General features: G+C 37.2%; 1 protein-coding gene across 4 annotated transcripts in view; it reads left to right on the plus strand.

Annotated features, from left to right (window-relative positions):
- WDR25 (WD repeat domain 25) overlaps nt 1-12,875 on the plus strand; it is a 65,048-nt gene that overhangs the window by 39,882 nt on the left and 12,291 nt on the right. For all 4 annotated transcript variants that reach the window (XM_064659178.1, XM_064659180.1, XM_064659177.1 and 1 more), the window contains one exon: nt 4,753-4,883. In XM_064659178.1, the coding sequence (XP_064515248.1) occupies nt 4,753-4,883 (131 nt within the window). The remainder of the gene's footprint in view (nt 1-4,752; nt 4,884-12,875) is intronic.

The raw sequence follows: 12,875 nt of genomic DNA on the forward strand, positions 1-12,875 counted from the left end.
TTGTATTTTAGTTCGTGAACTGAGCTTGATTTCAACTATCATTTCCGCAGAGTTATAATGGGAGAGAGAGTTTCTTAATGGAACATTTTGTACCTCCAAGAGGATGGTTCTAATTTTCTTTTCTATATATTTTTTTCTATTCTAATTTGGTAGTCCTATAGATATAGCAATGTAATTGTATTTTTCACGTAGGAGTTTTAGTTCTCATACCTAAACATTACTTCAGGAGAGCTGTGACTTTCTTCTGTTCCTCCCTTTCTCTCGCACTACTATTTAGATAGTATGTTTTAAAATGCAGTAAGGTTTAATATGATGCCTCAGAAGAAAGCCCAGTTGATTGATATTTTTTGTTTGCTTGTTTGTTTTATTTTTTTTTCTTTTGAGTGCATGCAAACACCCTTGATATGAGGTCAGATGTTTCCCCCAAGATTCAACAGTTTTATGAAATATATTGAATATAGTTTAGAGGTCACTCTCCAGCTAGGAGATAACAGCATTTTGCTTTTTATACTCACTGATATGAAGTCTTTGCAAAAAGAAGAGAGAAAAGTATTTATTTTGGGGACATTTTAAAGATTAAAAGATAAAACGATTTATTATTTCAAGCATCTTTGCATGCTGTGAACTTGTGAATATGTAGGGGAAAAAATTAGGAAAAACGTGTAGTTAATAAAACTTTGATTCTTGAAAAAATAATAAAGCCATTTGTGAACACATCAAGACAGTGAATGGAGATGTAACAGCCAGCACTGATTTGCTGAGAACAAATTATATCTGATCAATCTAATGTTTTTTCTTACTATTGTGCATGAGAGAGACTGTGACTGTAATGAAATTTTTTTGTATATATTGTCTTATGTCTTTTTGTAAACACAGTAGGGAAATCCGTTCTGCTTAGCAAGATTGCTCTCGTGTCCTCGTAAGTCTCAGGCTTCACTTTTCTTCACAGATTACAGTAAGAAAGTAAATGGTTTTGGGTTATGCAGGTAGGTGTGTGAACCTGAGGACCACTAAAAACAGGTACAGAAGCATCCTGTGCTTGGTAACTGTGCTGATGTTCTGTGAAAAATTCACAATGTTAAATAGCCTTTAAAACATCTGATTTCACAGTTGAGCAGTTTCACAGTAGGCTGCTACATAAAAATGCAGAAACATACATTCAGTGTATTTTTAAGATTTTTTTCCATCCTGTGTATGTGCGTGGTGAGCCTTTAGTGCATGAAGAATTGAATTAAAGCCTTTAAACACTGTAAAACACACTGCAAAAATATAGGATATATTTTTACTGAAATTGTGAAAATTAAAGATTGAGAGGAAAATTTGCTTTCTGCTTTGGAATAACAGCCTCTTGTACAAGAAAATGATATGTGGTATGGATTTTCCTTCAATTAGCCAAAGAGATTTTCAGAAGACATAATTTTCTAGGCTATGAGTTGGTCGAATCTTTGTAATGCTGCCTATAGGAATGAAAATGTGATAAATATATACACAATAAGGGTATATACAATCTTGCTGAATTACACATTTGTTATGGATGAGGGAGTCTTCTGCTCAAAGGCCACCTTTTACAGTATATAAAATAAGGCCCCCCAAAGTTGAATATTTGATGTTAATAAACTGAATAATTGTAAAAAAAATATACATAACTGTAAATAACCATTTTCAGAAAGGTGTAGGAGGATCTCTAGCAAACACTGTAGCTGGATTTCCTAAGCTGCAGGGCTAGTTCCATCATAGCAGGGAAAGCAGCAAATTCTGCTCATCGTAGTATAACACACTAAATAAAATTTGTACAGAAAAGGGCTAAGAGTTGAACCCATTCTTTCAAATTACTGAATGGCGTGAGCTAATTTGCTCCGTCGTCACCTGCACTGATCTGTTCCACCTCTCAGATGGATATTTTTCCTAAATTTCGGAAGTTCTGCAAGTGTATTGTGCATAAATTTTAAATCTGGCAATAGGAGGGTTTCCTTTCTCTAACGTTGTGATCCTCCCCTTTTGAGTATGTTTACTGCTGCTTAGCTCATCTACATTCCAGTCTTGCTTCTCTTCTGTGACATGGCAGTAAAATGAAATTAATGTATACATCTAATAATGTCAAGCTCTTCAGAACACTGTACTCAGTTTCCAAAAGGAGATATTTGATTGAATTTCACTTTGGGGAGTGAGAGGACAAGAGAGAGAGTTGTATTTCAAAGTACTAATTGGAGAGCCTGAGTGTGTAAGATTAATGGTTAATATCTGCATTAAATGGTAAGGTAGCAGCTTAAAATAGGAAAAAGAAGGACATAAAGAGTATAGAGGTGAATAAGATTCTAATTGTTTGCATTTATTTATTTATTATTACACTGTAATGTAGAATTCATAACACTGAGATCATTATGTTTTAATTATATTAGTGACTGTCGCTGAGAGCTTTGGGATAAATGACAGCCTCTAGAAAAGGGCAAATACAGTGCCCATTTCTCTTTAAAACAGGGCGAGACAGAGTAGGAAATAGGAGCATTTTAGTTTCTGGAGAAAATATCAGGTGAATGATTGAATTATTTGGAAGCAGCTGGGGATAAAATTGAAAAATTGACTAATTAATAACAAATTATGTTAAATCAATCTTTCTGTGGAAAAGGTAGCAGCTTGTAGTTAGTAGATGAAACGCATCTTGAATTTAATGCACATCTTTTTGGTTGGTTTTCTTGTGTCTTAGGCTGGAGAACATGAATACACATTATAGAAAAAGCAGTTTTCAGAAGTCTTGTGTAGGTAAAAACAAAGTAAAGGCAGTGTTTGTCAAAAGGTTAAATGATGAGTTCCACTGGATCAGTTATGTATACGTCTAATGCCGTTTGGACAACACACTTTGTGGAGAATAGTGGTCACTTGATGTGTCCTTTATTAAGTTGTGTGACAGGATTAGTACAGATAGGCTGCATTTATGCTTATTTCTGGCTGTAGTCTCATCGAAAATGTGTTGATTATACTCCTGGAGTTTTTATTAAGCTGGGAACTAGTAGGAACCAAATTCCTTTGGGAGCAAAATGCTATTAAACTGACTAGTGAGCCTCCATGGGGAAATTCAGTATTTTCTCAAGTGCTGCGGATGAGAGTGGCTTTTCTAAAGCCCCCACAAATGACACCTGATAGTGGTGTACATGAGAGCAATATCTTGTTGTTTCTATAACTGATGATTTTAATACTTTCTTCTTTCCCTGTGGAGTCTTTTTTTTCCCCCTTTAGCTGTTGGGCAACTGAAAGCTCCCATGGCAAGAGATGGTCACTGTTAGATATGACTTGTTGAGAGAACCTCTGCTGCCCTTATGACTTCTTTTCTCATTTTGGGGAAGAAACTTATGGACTAAATGAAGTGTTTCACTTAGTAGTGACAGAGAGGCTCTTTAGATCTTGCATGGGCAATCAGTGGAGAATCATTTTTAAAAGGACAAAAATCCCCTACAAATACCAGTATTCACATACAAAACCACTCACATCTGCCTTGCCGCTGTTAGCTTGATGAGCACATGAGATGAAGCAAAATCTTTCTCTTCTCATCTTTAAACTGAATAAATAAATAAATAATTTGACAAGTTTTAGCCTCTTGACTGTGTAAACTGAGTTCTGCAGATGGAGAAAATGGAACTGGTGATGAAGTAAAATAAATTGGCCCCAGATCATAAAATAAGCGTAAAAAATCTATATGAATGATTTTCAGTATTGTACACCTAACAGTAAGTATTTACATCTGTCAGTAATGTTTTTAGCTGAAAGTATTTTCTGTTGTTTAAGAAAGCCTATTTTAAGACACCCATCACTTGCAAAAAATGTAGATTAAAGTATATTTTAAGAAGCTTTTGTCATAGTATTTTAAAGGATTTATTCTTTTTTTTTTACTTCTGCACCTCATGTGGCTTAAAGCAGTAACTTTATTTAATGTAGATCTTTAAATGTGATATGTAGAATATAAATCACAGTTGATATTGTGAAAATGAGCAGATATATTTATCTTGGTCCCTGCTGCTGTTCCAAAAATTTATTTCAGTGAGTGTACATTAATATAATGAATTTGTTAGGATGAAAGGAAGCAGTGGACTGTGGAAAAGTTCTATAAAATAACCTAGCTGAATTCTGCTGCCTTCAAAAGTGTTGACAATCCATTTGATACCAACCACAGGATCCTGTGGAGATTAGTGTACACAATTAAATGTTGCAAACAGTGTATCCATGGGAACAGCCTTCATATGATGGTATGCAAATTATTTCCTACTTTCGTGATGAAGTTTCAGTCCTACCTTTACACAAAGATAAGTAAACAACTCAAGAATTGTAATATAGATTGAGATGTGGTATTTCTGTACAGGCAATGTTTTGTTCTAGTTATTTTTGTCTCGCTGAAACAAAGACTGTCATCTCTGTAAGGAAACATTCAGCCATTGGATTTGTAGATTTATTCCTGCATGTTGTCTGAACTGGGACCTTGGTGGAACTCCTCTCCTTAGTGTGGGAAACCACTCGTTCTCTCCTTTCAGTAGGAAGCAGTCAGTGGTGCAGAGACCCATAAGCAAGAGCCGTCTCATGTGGACAGAAATTAGTGAGTTGTCTTCTATTATCATTAAGTTAGAGTAGCCCCAGATACTTGAAATGTGTTAATATAAGCATGTTCACCTTTGACAACCTTGATATCTTTCAAACTAAATCGAAATGAATAACATATTTCATTTTCTGCTCAAATTTTAATCTCCACTTTTCACTTTATTTTAGGGAAGCAGATATTTAGCAGCAAAACAGAGTTTAGGATCAGTGCACTCAAGTTTCACCCTACAGAGTCAAATATTTTCCTTTGTGGAGGATTCAGCCCAGAAGTTAAAGCTTGGGATATAAGGACTTCTAAGGTAAAGGAAATCTTTTTTCTATTTTAGAATGTTTCCTAGTCTGTGTGTGCTGTGTTTTACTAAGCTGCTAGATGTACTGTAATGTAATATTATTCTGAAGTATTTTGTGTTTGTCATTGATTGCATTCCTATTTGTTGATGTGAACCTCTTTAATGTTTTTTTAGTGCTAAGAGGAATATTGTACACAAAAATACTATTTTTTTCTGTCTGTAGATATAAGAAATCTAATTGAATTAAACAAAGCCAATAGCTCACTTCAGAATTGTGAAAGGCAGTTGGGTACTAGGAAGCAGTAGAGATAACTTCCTCTTCAAGCTGTTGCATGTGGGTCAGGATGTGTGTTTCTGTGCCTTGTGTGTAGAAGCATTTTTTGCATTCATGAAGGGCCACAGGGCTGTGTATATCCTCTGCTTTTACTTTATCATGAACTGTGAGGAACAATGTGCTCCCAGCTGCCATTCAGAGCTCAGGGAAGACCAGAACTGTACTCTGCCAGGGGGAAGCCTAAGGTAAACTGACATCCTCAGGCATGGAACAGTTCAGAGAGAAGCAGTGACTGTAAAGTGAGTAGTTCTTTGTTTTCCTTTGAATTTGTATGTGGGTGGAACCTACTCATTGTAGTTAGCCATCTGTTTGCTCTTGAGGATGGCGGAAGGGATCTGAAAAAGATAAGATAGCGTATCAATAGTGCTTTCCTGTGGCACCAGACAAGGTATCAAACAGTATTTTATTCCAAGTAATGAAGACAATAAATGTGTTTGTCTCCTAAAGCAACTCTTTCCTTTCAGACTTTAAATTCTGATGGTGCCTCAGCTCAACCACAACCAAAGTGTCAACTGCTATGTCTGGCAAACCTAATTGTAGTTCACATCTGCATAAACATAGATTCACAAAATGTTTCCTTGTGGACAGGAGCAGGTATGGAACAGCTCCTGCTTTTTAACCTGGACAGAGGCTGCAAAGCAGCACAGACATCCCAGGCTTTGATTGCCAAATATTGTCAACCACCTTAGCCTGATGTTCTGCTGAATGTGCCTCCTACAGAAATGTATGCGTCTCTGTGGTGCAGTACTGGAGTTGGCTGATTGACAAAGGGTGGTTTGACTGTACTGGAAAGTTTTCTTGGTGAAACTGTTCCTGAAAACTGGCAGTAGAGAGGAAACACGTGTCCTTCACCAATGAACGGTGTAGCTGGAACAGGGAGAAGGCAAGTAGAGAGGCGTAGACATAGTTTACATGAGGCATTATACCAGCAAGGAGCAGACAAATGTGTTGAGGTGGAGGTTCAGTAGCAGATGGATGTGCAATTTGTGAGGTACTGGCCTTTGTAAAAGGCATTGTAAGGCAGCAAAGGAGCAAGGCCATATTGATAAACTGTAGAATTTAACAACTAACCCGTTCATATCTTCTGTAGTTCTGACTACCAGTAGCCTGGTTTGAGATGATGTTTTGATATAGTCATCATCATGGCTAGGCTTCGTGAACGAAGATTTGGGAAGAGCTCTACCCATGTTTGTTACAAGTGCGCTGGTGGCTAAAAAGGCCAATATGAGATAGACATGTCTCGTTGCAAAAGGCACAGCAGAAAGACTCCTTAGGTGGTATATTCTGCAAGACACGATTCTTTCTGCATTGTCTTTTCTCCTCAAGAGTGATCCTGCGTGCTTTCTCAAAAGCATCAGCAGCGTTATAGATGGCGTGTCTCCAGACCTCCCGATTGGAGGCCAGCGTAGACCAGTTATGTTTACGTTTATCCCTGTAAGGCCATCCATCTAAGAGAAGGTCACTCTAATTAAACCTATGTCCTGAGGACCTCACTGCCACCATCCAAGCTCGCTCGGCCCTGGCAGATGAACCTCAGGATTAAAGGGTGGGTTCAGTTCCGCGCATACTGCATCTCACCTAAAAATCCACTGCGCAGGCTCGAAGGTTTTCTACCCACATTTGCAAAGCCCTGTAGCCACGGGCGAGGGTCGAAACGGCAGGTGAAAGGTGCTCTGGAAGCCGCAGACCCAACCCTGCATGCAGGTGGTTCAGGACATTGGTCATTTGAGACTGACTGGAGATGACAGTCTCGTTCGGCAGCATCCTGAATGACCAAGCAGGCTTTTTCAAGGAGAGCACTGCTTGCTCCTCTCGTAGAGGGGCCTAGAAAAGGAGGCCTAACCAAAGCTCATCTCCCCCTTCACCTGGTTGGTTAACTGCAGGCCAACAGGCATCTTCTTCCAATGTGGTCGCACAAAGATCAAAAGACAAAGGCCTACACCTGCCTCCAAAGGTGTACCTAAATTAACTCTAGCATGCTGGAACATCAGAACCATGCTCGATTCTGTGGATAGCGGTCGCCCCGAGCGTTGCTCTGTCCTAATTGCCCACGAACTATCACGTCTCAACATCGACATTGCCGCTCTCAGTGAAATGGGTCTTCACGAGGAAGGCAGCCTTAGAGAACATGGTGCCGGTTACACACTCTTTTGGTCAGGTAAACCCAGAACCAAAAAGCATCTTTCAGGAGTTGGCTTCACAATCAAAAACTCTATCGTTCCTAAACTTGAAAATCTGCCAACAGGTCACTCTGACCACATTATCTCCCTATGCTTTCCACTACACAACAAGCAACATGTTGTCCTCTTTAGTATATATGCCCCAACTCTCCAAGCTGACCCTGCTGAAAAAGATGTTTTACACCGACATGCGCCGCCTTACCCAAAAGGTTTCTGCAGATGATAAGATCATTATCCTTGGTGATTTCAACGCCAGAGTAGGAAAGAACTTTTGATATAGTAACTTTTGTGTAAACTACATACCTGTCAAAATTGCAGAGGAAAACTGCAGTTTTCAGTATGTTACCACTGCACGGGCTTAAGAAACAATAGTTATGCTTGGGATCACCTTTGTGTGGGTTGCAAGGGATGACATAAACTGTAGGTGTCTGTATGCATAGCCAGTAGTGAACACTTTAGGTGAAAACATCAGTGATTCATTTCCAGAGGACAAACAAAAACAGTAAAAATCATTTATGTCTATGTAGAAGGAGAACCTGAATACTTAGCATTTTATTAATTTGATTATACATTAAGTCTAAAACATCTCTCATGTTTTCTACTAGTTAGGGAGTGTATTATCTTTATGTTATTTAAACAGTATTTTATTGTATCTTTGTGGTTTACTGCCCAACTTTGGCTTTTTTTGACCCCTTGCTTGTGGGCCTGTGTGTGATGTCTTTTTCAAATGGGTACAGTGGTGTATTTCTGTTTTCATGGGCCATTCCCTTTTCACTTTTAATACCTTTGCCAAAGTAGATGGTAGTTGTGATTGTTATATTATTAATGTTTCTCTTCGAGTGACAGTACTGCTGTTATGTGCAGTATGTCACAACATTGCATGCTGTGGCATCCTTTGATCCCATTTTACAACGTGATTTCTCAAAAGGAAGTGTGTTCCATGCCCAGGATGGTATATACAGCAAAAAGGAGACTAGCAGAATAATGTGTTTGTATCTCTATGACTGACCATATGCCCTTCTTTGCAATGCTGAAGATCCAGGTCTCCTTGAAGAGCTGTTGATCCCTGGGAATTGCACACAGTGTTTGTACCTGCAGGACACTCCAACGCTTAGAAATATTATGTGTAACTGTAACTGTATTTCTGTGAGCTGATGCTAATGAAGAGACAAGGGAAACATCCCAATGTTATTACAACCAAATAATTTACTTTTTGAGAGAAAAAAGAAGTGAATGAATATATATTCTAACCAGTAAAATAGGAAAAGTTTTAGATGGGGTAAAACAAAAATCCCAGCCTGTTTCTTTTGTCTAGGTCCTGTACTGGGCTCTCTCTGGAAGTTTTAGAAATTATAACCTACTTTGTTCATTAGGAAACAATTATATTTTTGTAGAACTTCACCACTTGGAAAACTAGCCAAAAACTAGTGCATGAGAAATATTAATTTTAACAACCAGCAGTGTCTAATCACCTTAGAAACTGGAAGGCTTGGTAACAGATATTGATCCTTTTTTTTAGATGTTTTATATGTTTGCTCATTTAAAAACCATAAATTTTTATGTACTGTGATTGTCTAAAGCAGCAGTGTGGTTCACTCCCTTACTCTGAAACATTTCTAAAAGGGGGAGAGAGCTTCTATTATCCTTTTATTACTTTTTATCCCTCCATCTAAGGTAGCTGTAGCTCAGTGATAGACTGTTAGTCACCTAGATTTGTACTGGTTTTAAAATTTGAAGAACTCTGTGTGTGTACTGAGTGGATGTGGAAGGTCATAGATGAGTGGAGAAAAGGGGTAAAATATCAAACTCTTATCTGATTTTTTATGGCTGCTTGTTGCAGAGTGGTGAGTATCACCTATACATAATTGCTGCAAAATAATGTAGTTACGTTTCAAACTCTCAGCCATAGAACCCTATGTTGGTTAGGCGTGAATTATCAGCATCATCAGTCTGCTTCTCCCTAGCGTGGGGATTTCAATGAGTTTTTCAGGTGTTCCTGCTTTCAGCTTGTATTGTTATCTTTATTCACATATCTTTTCTATCTTACACTGTTATAGCCATAGTTAAGACTAGACAGTGTCCTGGCCAATATTTTGAAATTTATCCTGTCCCAACAAGTACAATTTGCTCTTAACTGAAATAGATGTCTGAGGCTTCTTGCCACTTTGTTTCAATTTTGATGCAAACAACCTTTATATCTTTCATGTGCTTTCATCCTAATTCATAACAAGATTTTCCTGTTTTGCCTGTTCTTTCAAGTGTGTTAACCTGTCATTCAGCTTGGAATGATGTGTGGGTGAACTAATGATTCTTTTTGTTCCCATCATCATACTCCTGATAGCCTTCTCAGGCTTTGCAGCATATTTTATCAATAGAGTGAGTGCCCTAAATCAGGAATCTGAATCTTGTTACTCATTGCACATTGAAAACTCAATTTCAGTATTGGCTGATAATTCAATGTCAGGGGTCATTCTTTAGGATTTGCTCCTGTGTTTTAGCATGTCTTAAAATTAACTCTGAGGCAAAATGATAATTGTATATCAGGAAATAAGTGGATTTTTTGTGGAAATTCAGAGCAGAACATTAAGCATCACAGATGTAGAATGAGAAATAGTAAAAATGTTATCCAATTATACATACATGCAGTAGTTTAACTGGGCTTCTTTATGCTAGTGTGCCACGCTGGTGCTTTCATCTTATGGAAAATGACATAGAATAGCTCATAGTGATATTTTTTAAAATTAGTACTTCTGACCAGGGCCTTAAATTTATGAGCATAAATTACTGATATTTGTTAATCACTTGAATGTGGTACAAAAATTGGATTTCCAAGTCCCAGAGAAAATTTATCAAGGTAGGTTCGAGGCAGCCTTTCAGCTACTAAAATGTTGAGAAATTTTAGGACAGCTAATAGCATCCCTGCTTTACACAATGCAAACCTTGGTGACTTGTGTAAATTAATCTTTTCAATTCAGTTTGACAGCTCACTCCTGATACAAGGGGAGTGAGTGAGTGGCTGCATGGTACTTAGTTGCTGGCTGGGTTTAAACCACCACAGAAATGTACGTTAGGCTATTAATCAGAGAGGCAGATATAAAAGAAAAAGGAGGAATATTGAAAGATACTTATTGCTATCCTTGTTCTGTTGAGCAAATAGGCAAAGTGGTTTCAAATGTAGCATTGGGTATTAAGCAAGACAAAGAATGAAAGAACAATAAGGGAGTTTAAATCTTTAAGATAAAGCTAAGCAATATACTTCAGAGAAATGAATGGATGGAACAGCTTGTTAACTGCTCAGTGAAATGTAAAGTATACAGGCATCTCACAATTACAGGGACAAGTAGTCAAAGCCTGAAAAAAAGAAGAATAAAAGAGGCAAATGAATAGCCTGTAGAGATTTATTATAGTGGTATTTTTGTTTGTGTTAAACCCAGTTTTGTCTCTCTGGTGAAGAGATTATTCTGGAGATCTTATATTGCTGTATAACAGATTGATTGAATTTATGAAACATTTGGAGAATGTTTATAGAGACTTTATGAAAAGACCAGAAAACTTGGAAGTGAGCTGCTATGTTTAAAAAAAAAAAAAGAATCTGCAGTGTAAACCAAGGAGAGAGCATCATATTAAACAGCCCCCATGGGATCTTTGACCTTGGAGCTGAACCTAGATAAACCTTGTAAAATACCCTGTAAAAAGAAAGGTGCAATAACCCTGAGACCTTAAAGTAGGTATGTATTTTAGAAGTATTTCCTTTCTCTGAGCTGTGGAAGAATTTCTTAAGATGTTTAGCACAAGCCAGCACAGTAACCCTTCATTTTGACTGATCTACATTAGCTTTTCAGACAGCATACAATATATATTCCAACAACTTATTCTACCTGAAATTTTAATATGCCTTGAGATACCAAAGAGAACAAAGGGTTGAGATTTGTATCCTTTAGCTCAGCAATAAGGACCTTATTGTGTTCACTGAAGGAAACATGACTACAGATAATTTTTTTTGCTTTTTAATTTAGGTTTCTAAGCTTACACAGATGTACTATCAGAGCAAGACTACAACGGTGGCTGTCTTATACTGATAATACTTTTAAAGGAGATAAAGTTCCTTATATCATGAGTGAATAGTCAAACTGAATTGAAACAATTTATTTACATGTGTCAGCAAGGCTTGTATAGTGTAGAGCAAGGATGCTGTTAGCTCTGCTGAAAGGACATACAGCACTCAAGGCTCACATCTGAATGTTCTCATTTAAATTTTCTCAATGTATCCATATAATTATTTTTTGAATTTTGCATATTTTACCTTTTATTTACATTTTGCTTTGATAAAACTCTTAACATTTTGTAAGCATTCAAGAACTGGTTCTTTATCATGTGCATACAGAAATGCAAGGGACTTTAAAATTATGGAGAACACTAACATCACTAACATAGTTTCTGGATTCTATTAAAAACAGGGGAATAATTTACTCAACTGATGGATATACTCTGTTTCTGACCTCATCTGTTGATCTTCATGTGTTCTGTGTCACAAACCAATGAGGTCTGTTGGAGCTTTGGCAAGAGTTCTTCTGCTATAACTGTCAGAACAGCAAGTGCTGATGAAGCACCATGTAGTACTCTAGAGAGGGAATAAGTGGAAGGTGGCAGGGCTGTGGCTCTGATCCTTAAGCAATGTTTGAAGCTCTTAGACTTCCATAAATGCAAATCCACCGCTTATGTTGAACAAGGAGGAAAAGAGAGGAAGGGCATCAGGTAGTGGAGACCCAGTAATATGACCTGACAGCCATAGAAGGAAAAGGCTTCGAAGGAAAGATTATTTACAGATATAAGAATAAATGACATTTAAAAAAATTATAGGAGTTAAGTTAAGGTTGACTGTGTGAAGCTTACTTGATGTCACTTTATGATGTTGGACTTTGATAGCAGAACTAGAGAAGGCAGGAACTAACCTGAGAACTGTGTAAGGAGAAAACTGGCTAAAGAGGAGATCTCAAGAAAAGAAATTGACTGGGAGGAATTTAATGAAGTGCTTCAGGCATGGCTCCAAATGGAGACAATGTTTATTATTTTAAATTTGGAAAATGTTTGTTACAGAAAGTGTTGTGTTAGCAAAATCAATATAAACAAAAATAGAGCATTATGACTTATTAAAAATGGAAAGAGTACAAAGGAATAGAAAGGTTCAACCTTTTGGGATTAATAACAAAATTTTGTCAGGACATAAGGAAAGTTTGAAAAAAGATGCATATAAAGCTAAGGCAAATTTAAGAAAAAGGTAAATTTGAAGATTTACACAGAATTTTCCATTTTTGAAATTGAGGTCTTATAAGATATAGAACAAATTAAATAGAAAAAATCATGGAAGCTGTTCTTTCAAGCTTTTAAAATTACTCTTGAAATGAACTGCAAAGTTTTATTATTAAGAGAGGTCAAGGCAGAGAACAACAGTTTCCCTCTCACTACCCCCCATCTTGGTTTATTACT

Source organism: Pseudopipra pipra, chromosome 6 (assembly GCF_036250125.1).
Source record: "Pseudopipra pipra isolate bDixPip1 chromosome 6, bDixPip1.hap1, whole genome shotgun sequence".
NCBI lineage: Eukaryota > Metazoa > Chordata > Aves > Passeriformes > Pipridae > Pseudopipra > Pseudopipra pipra.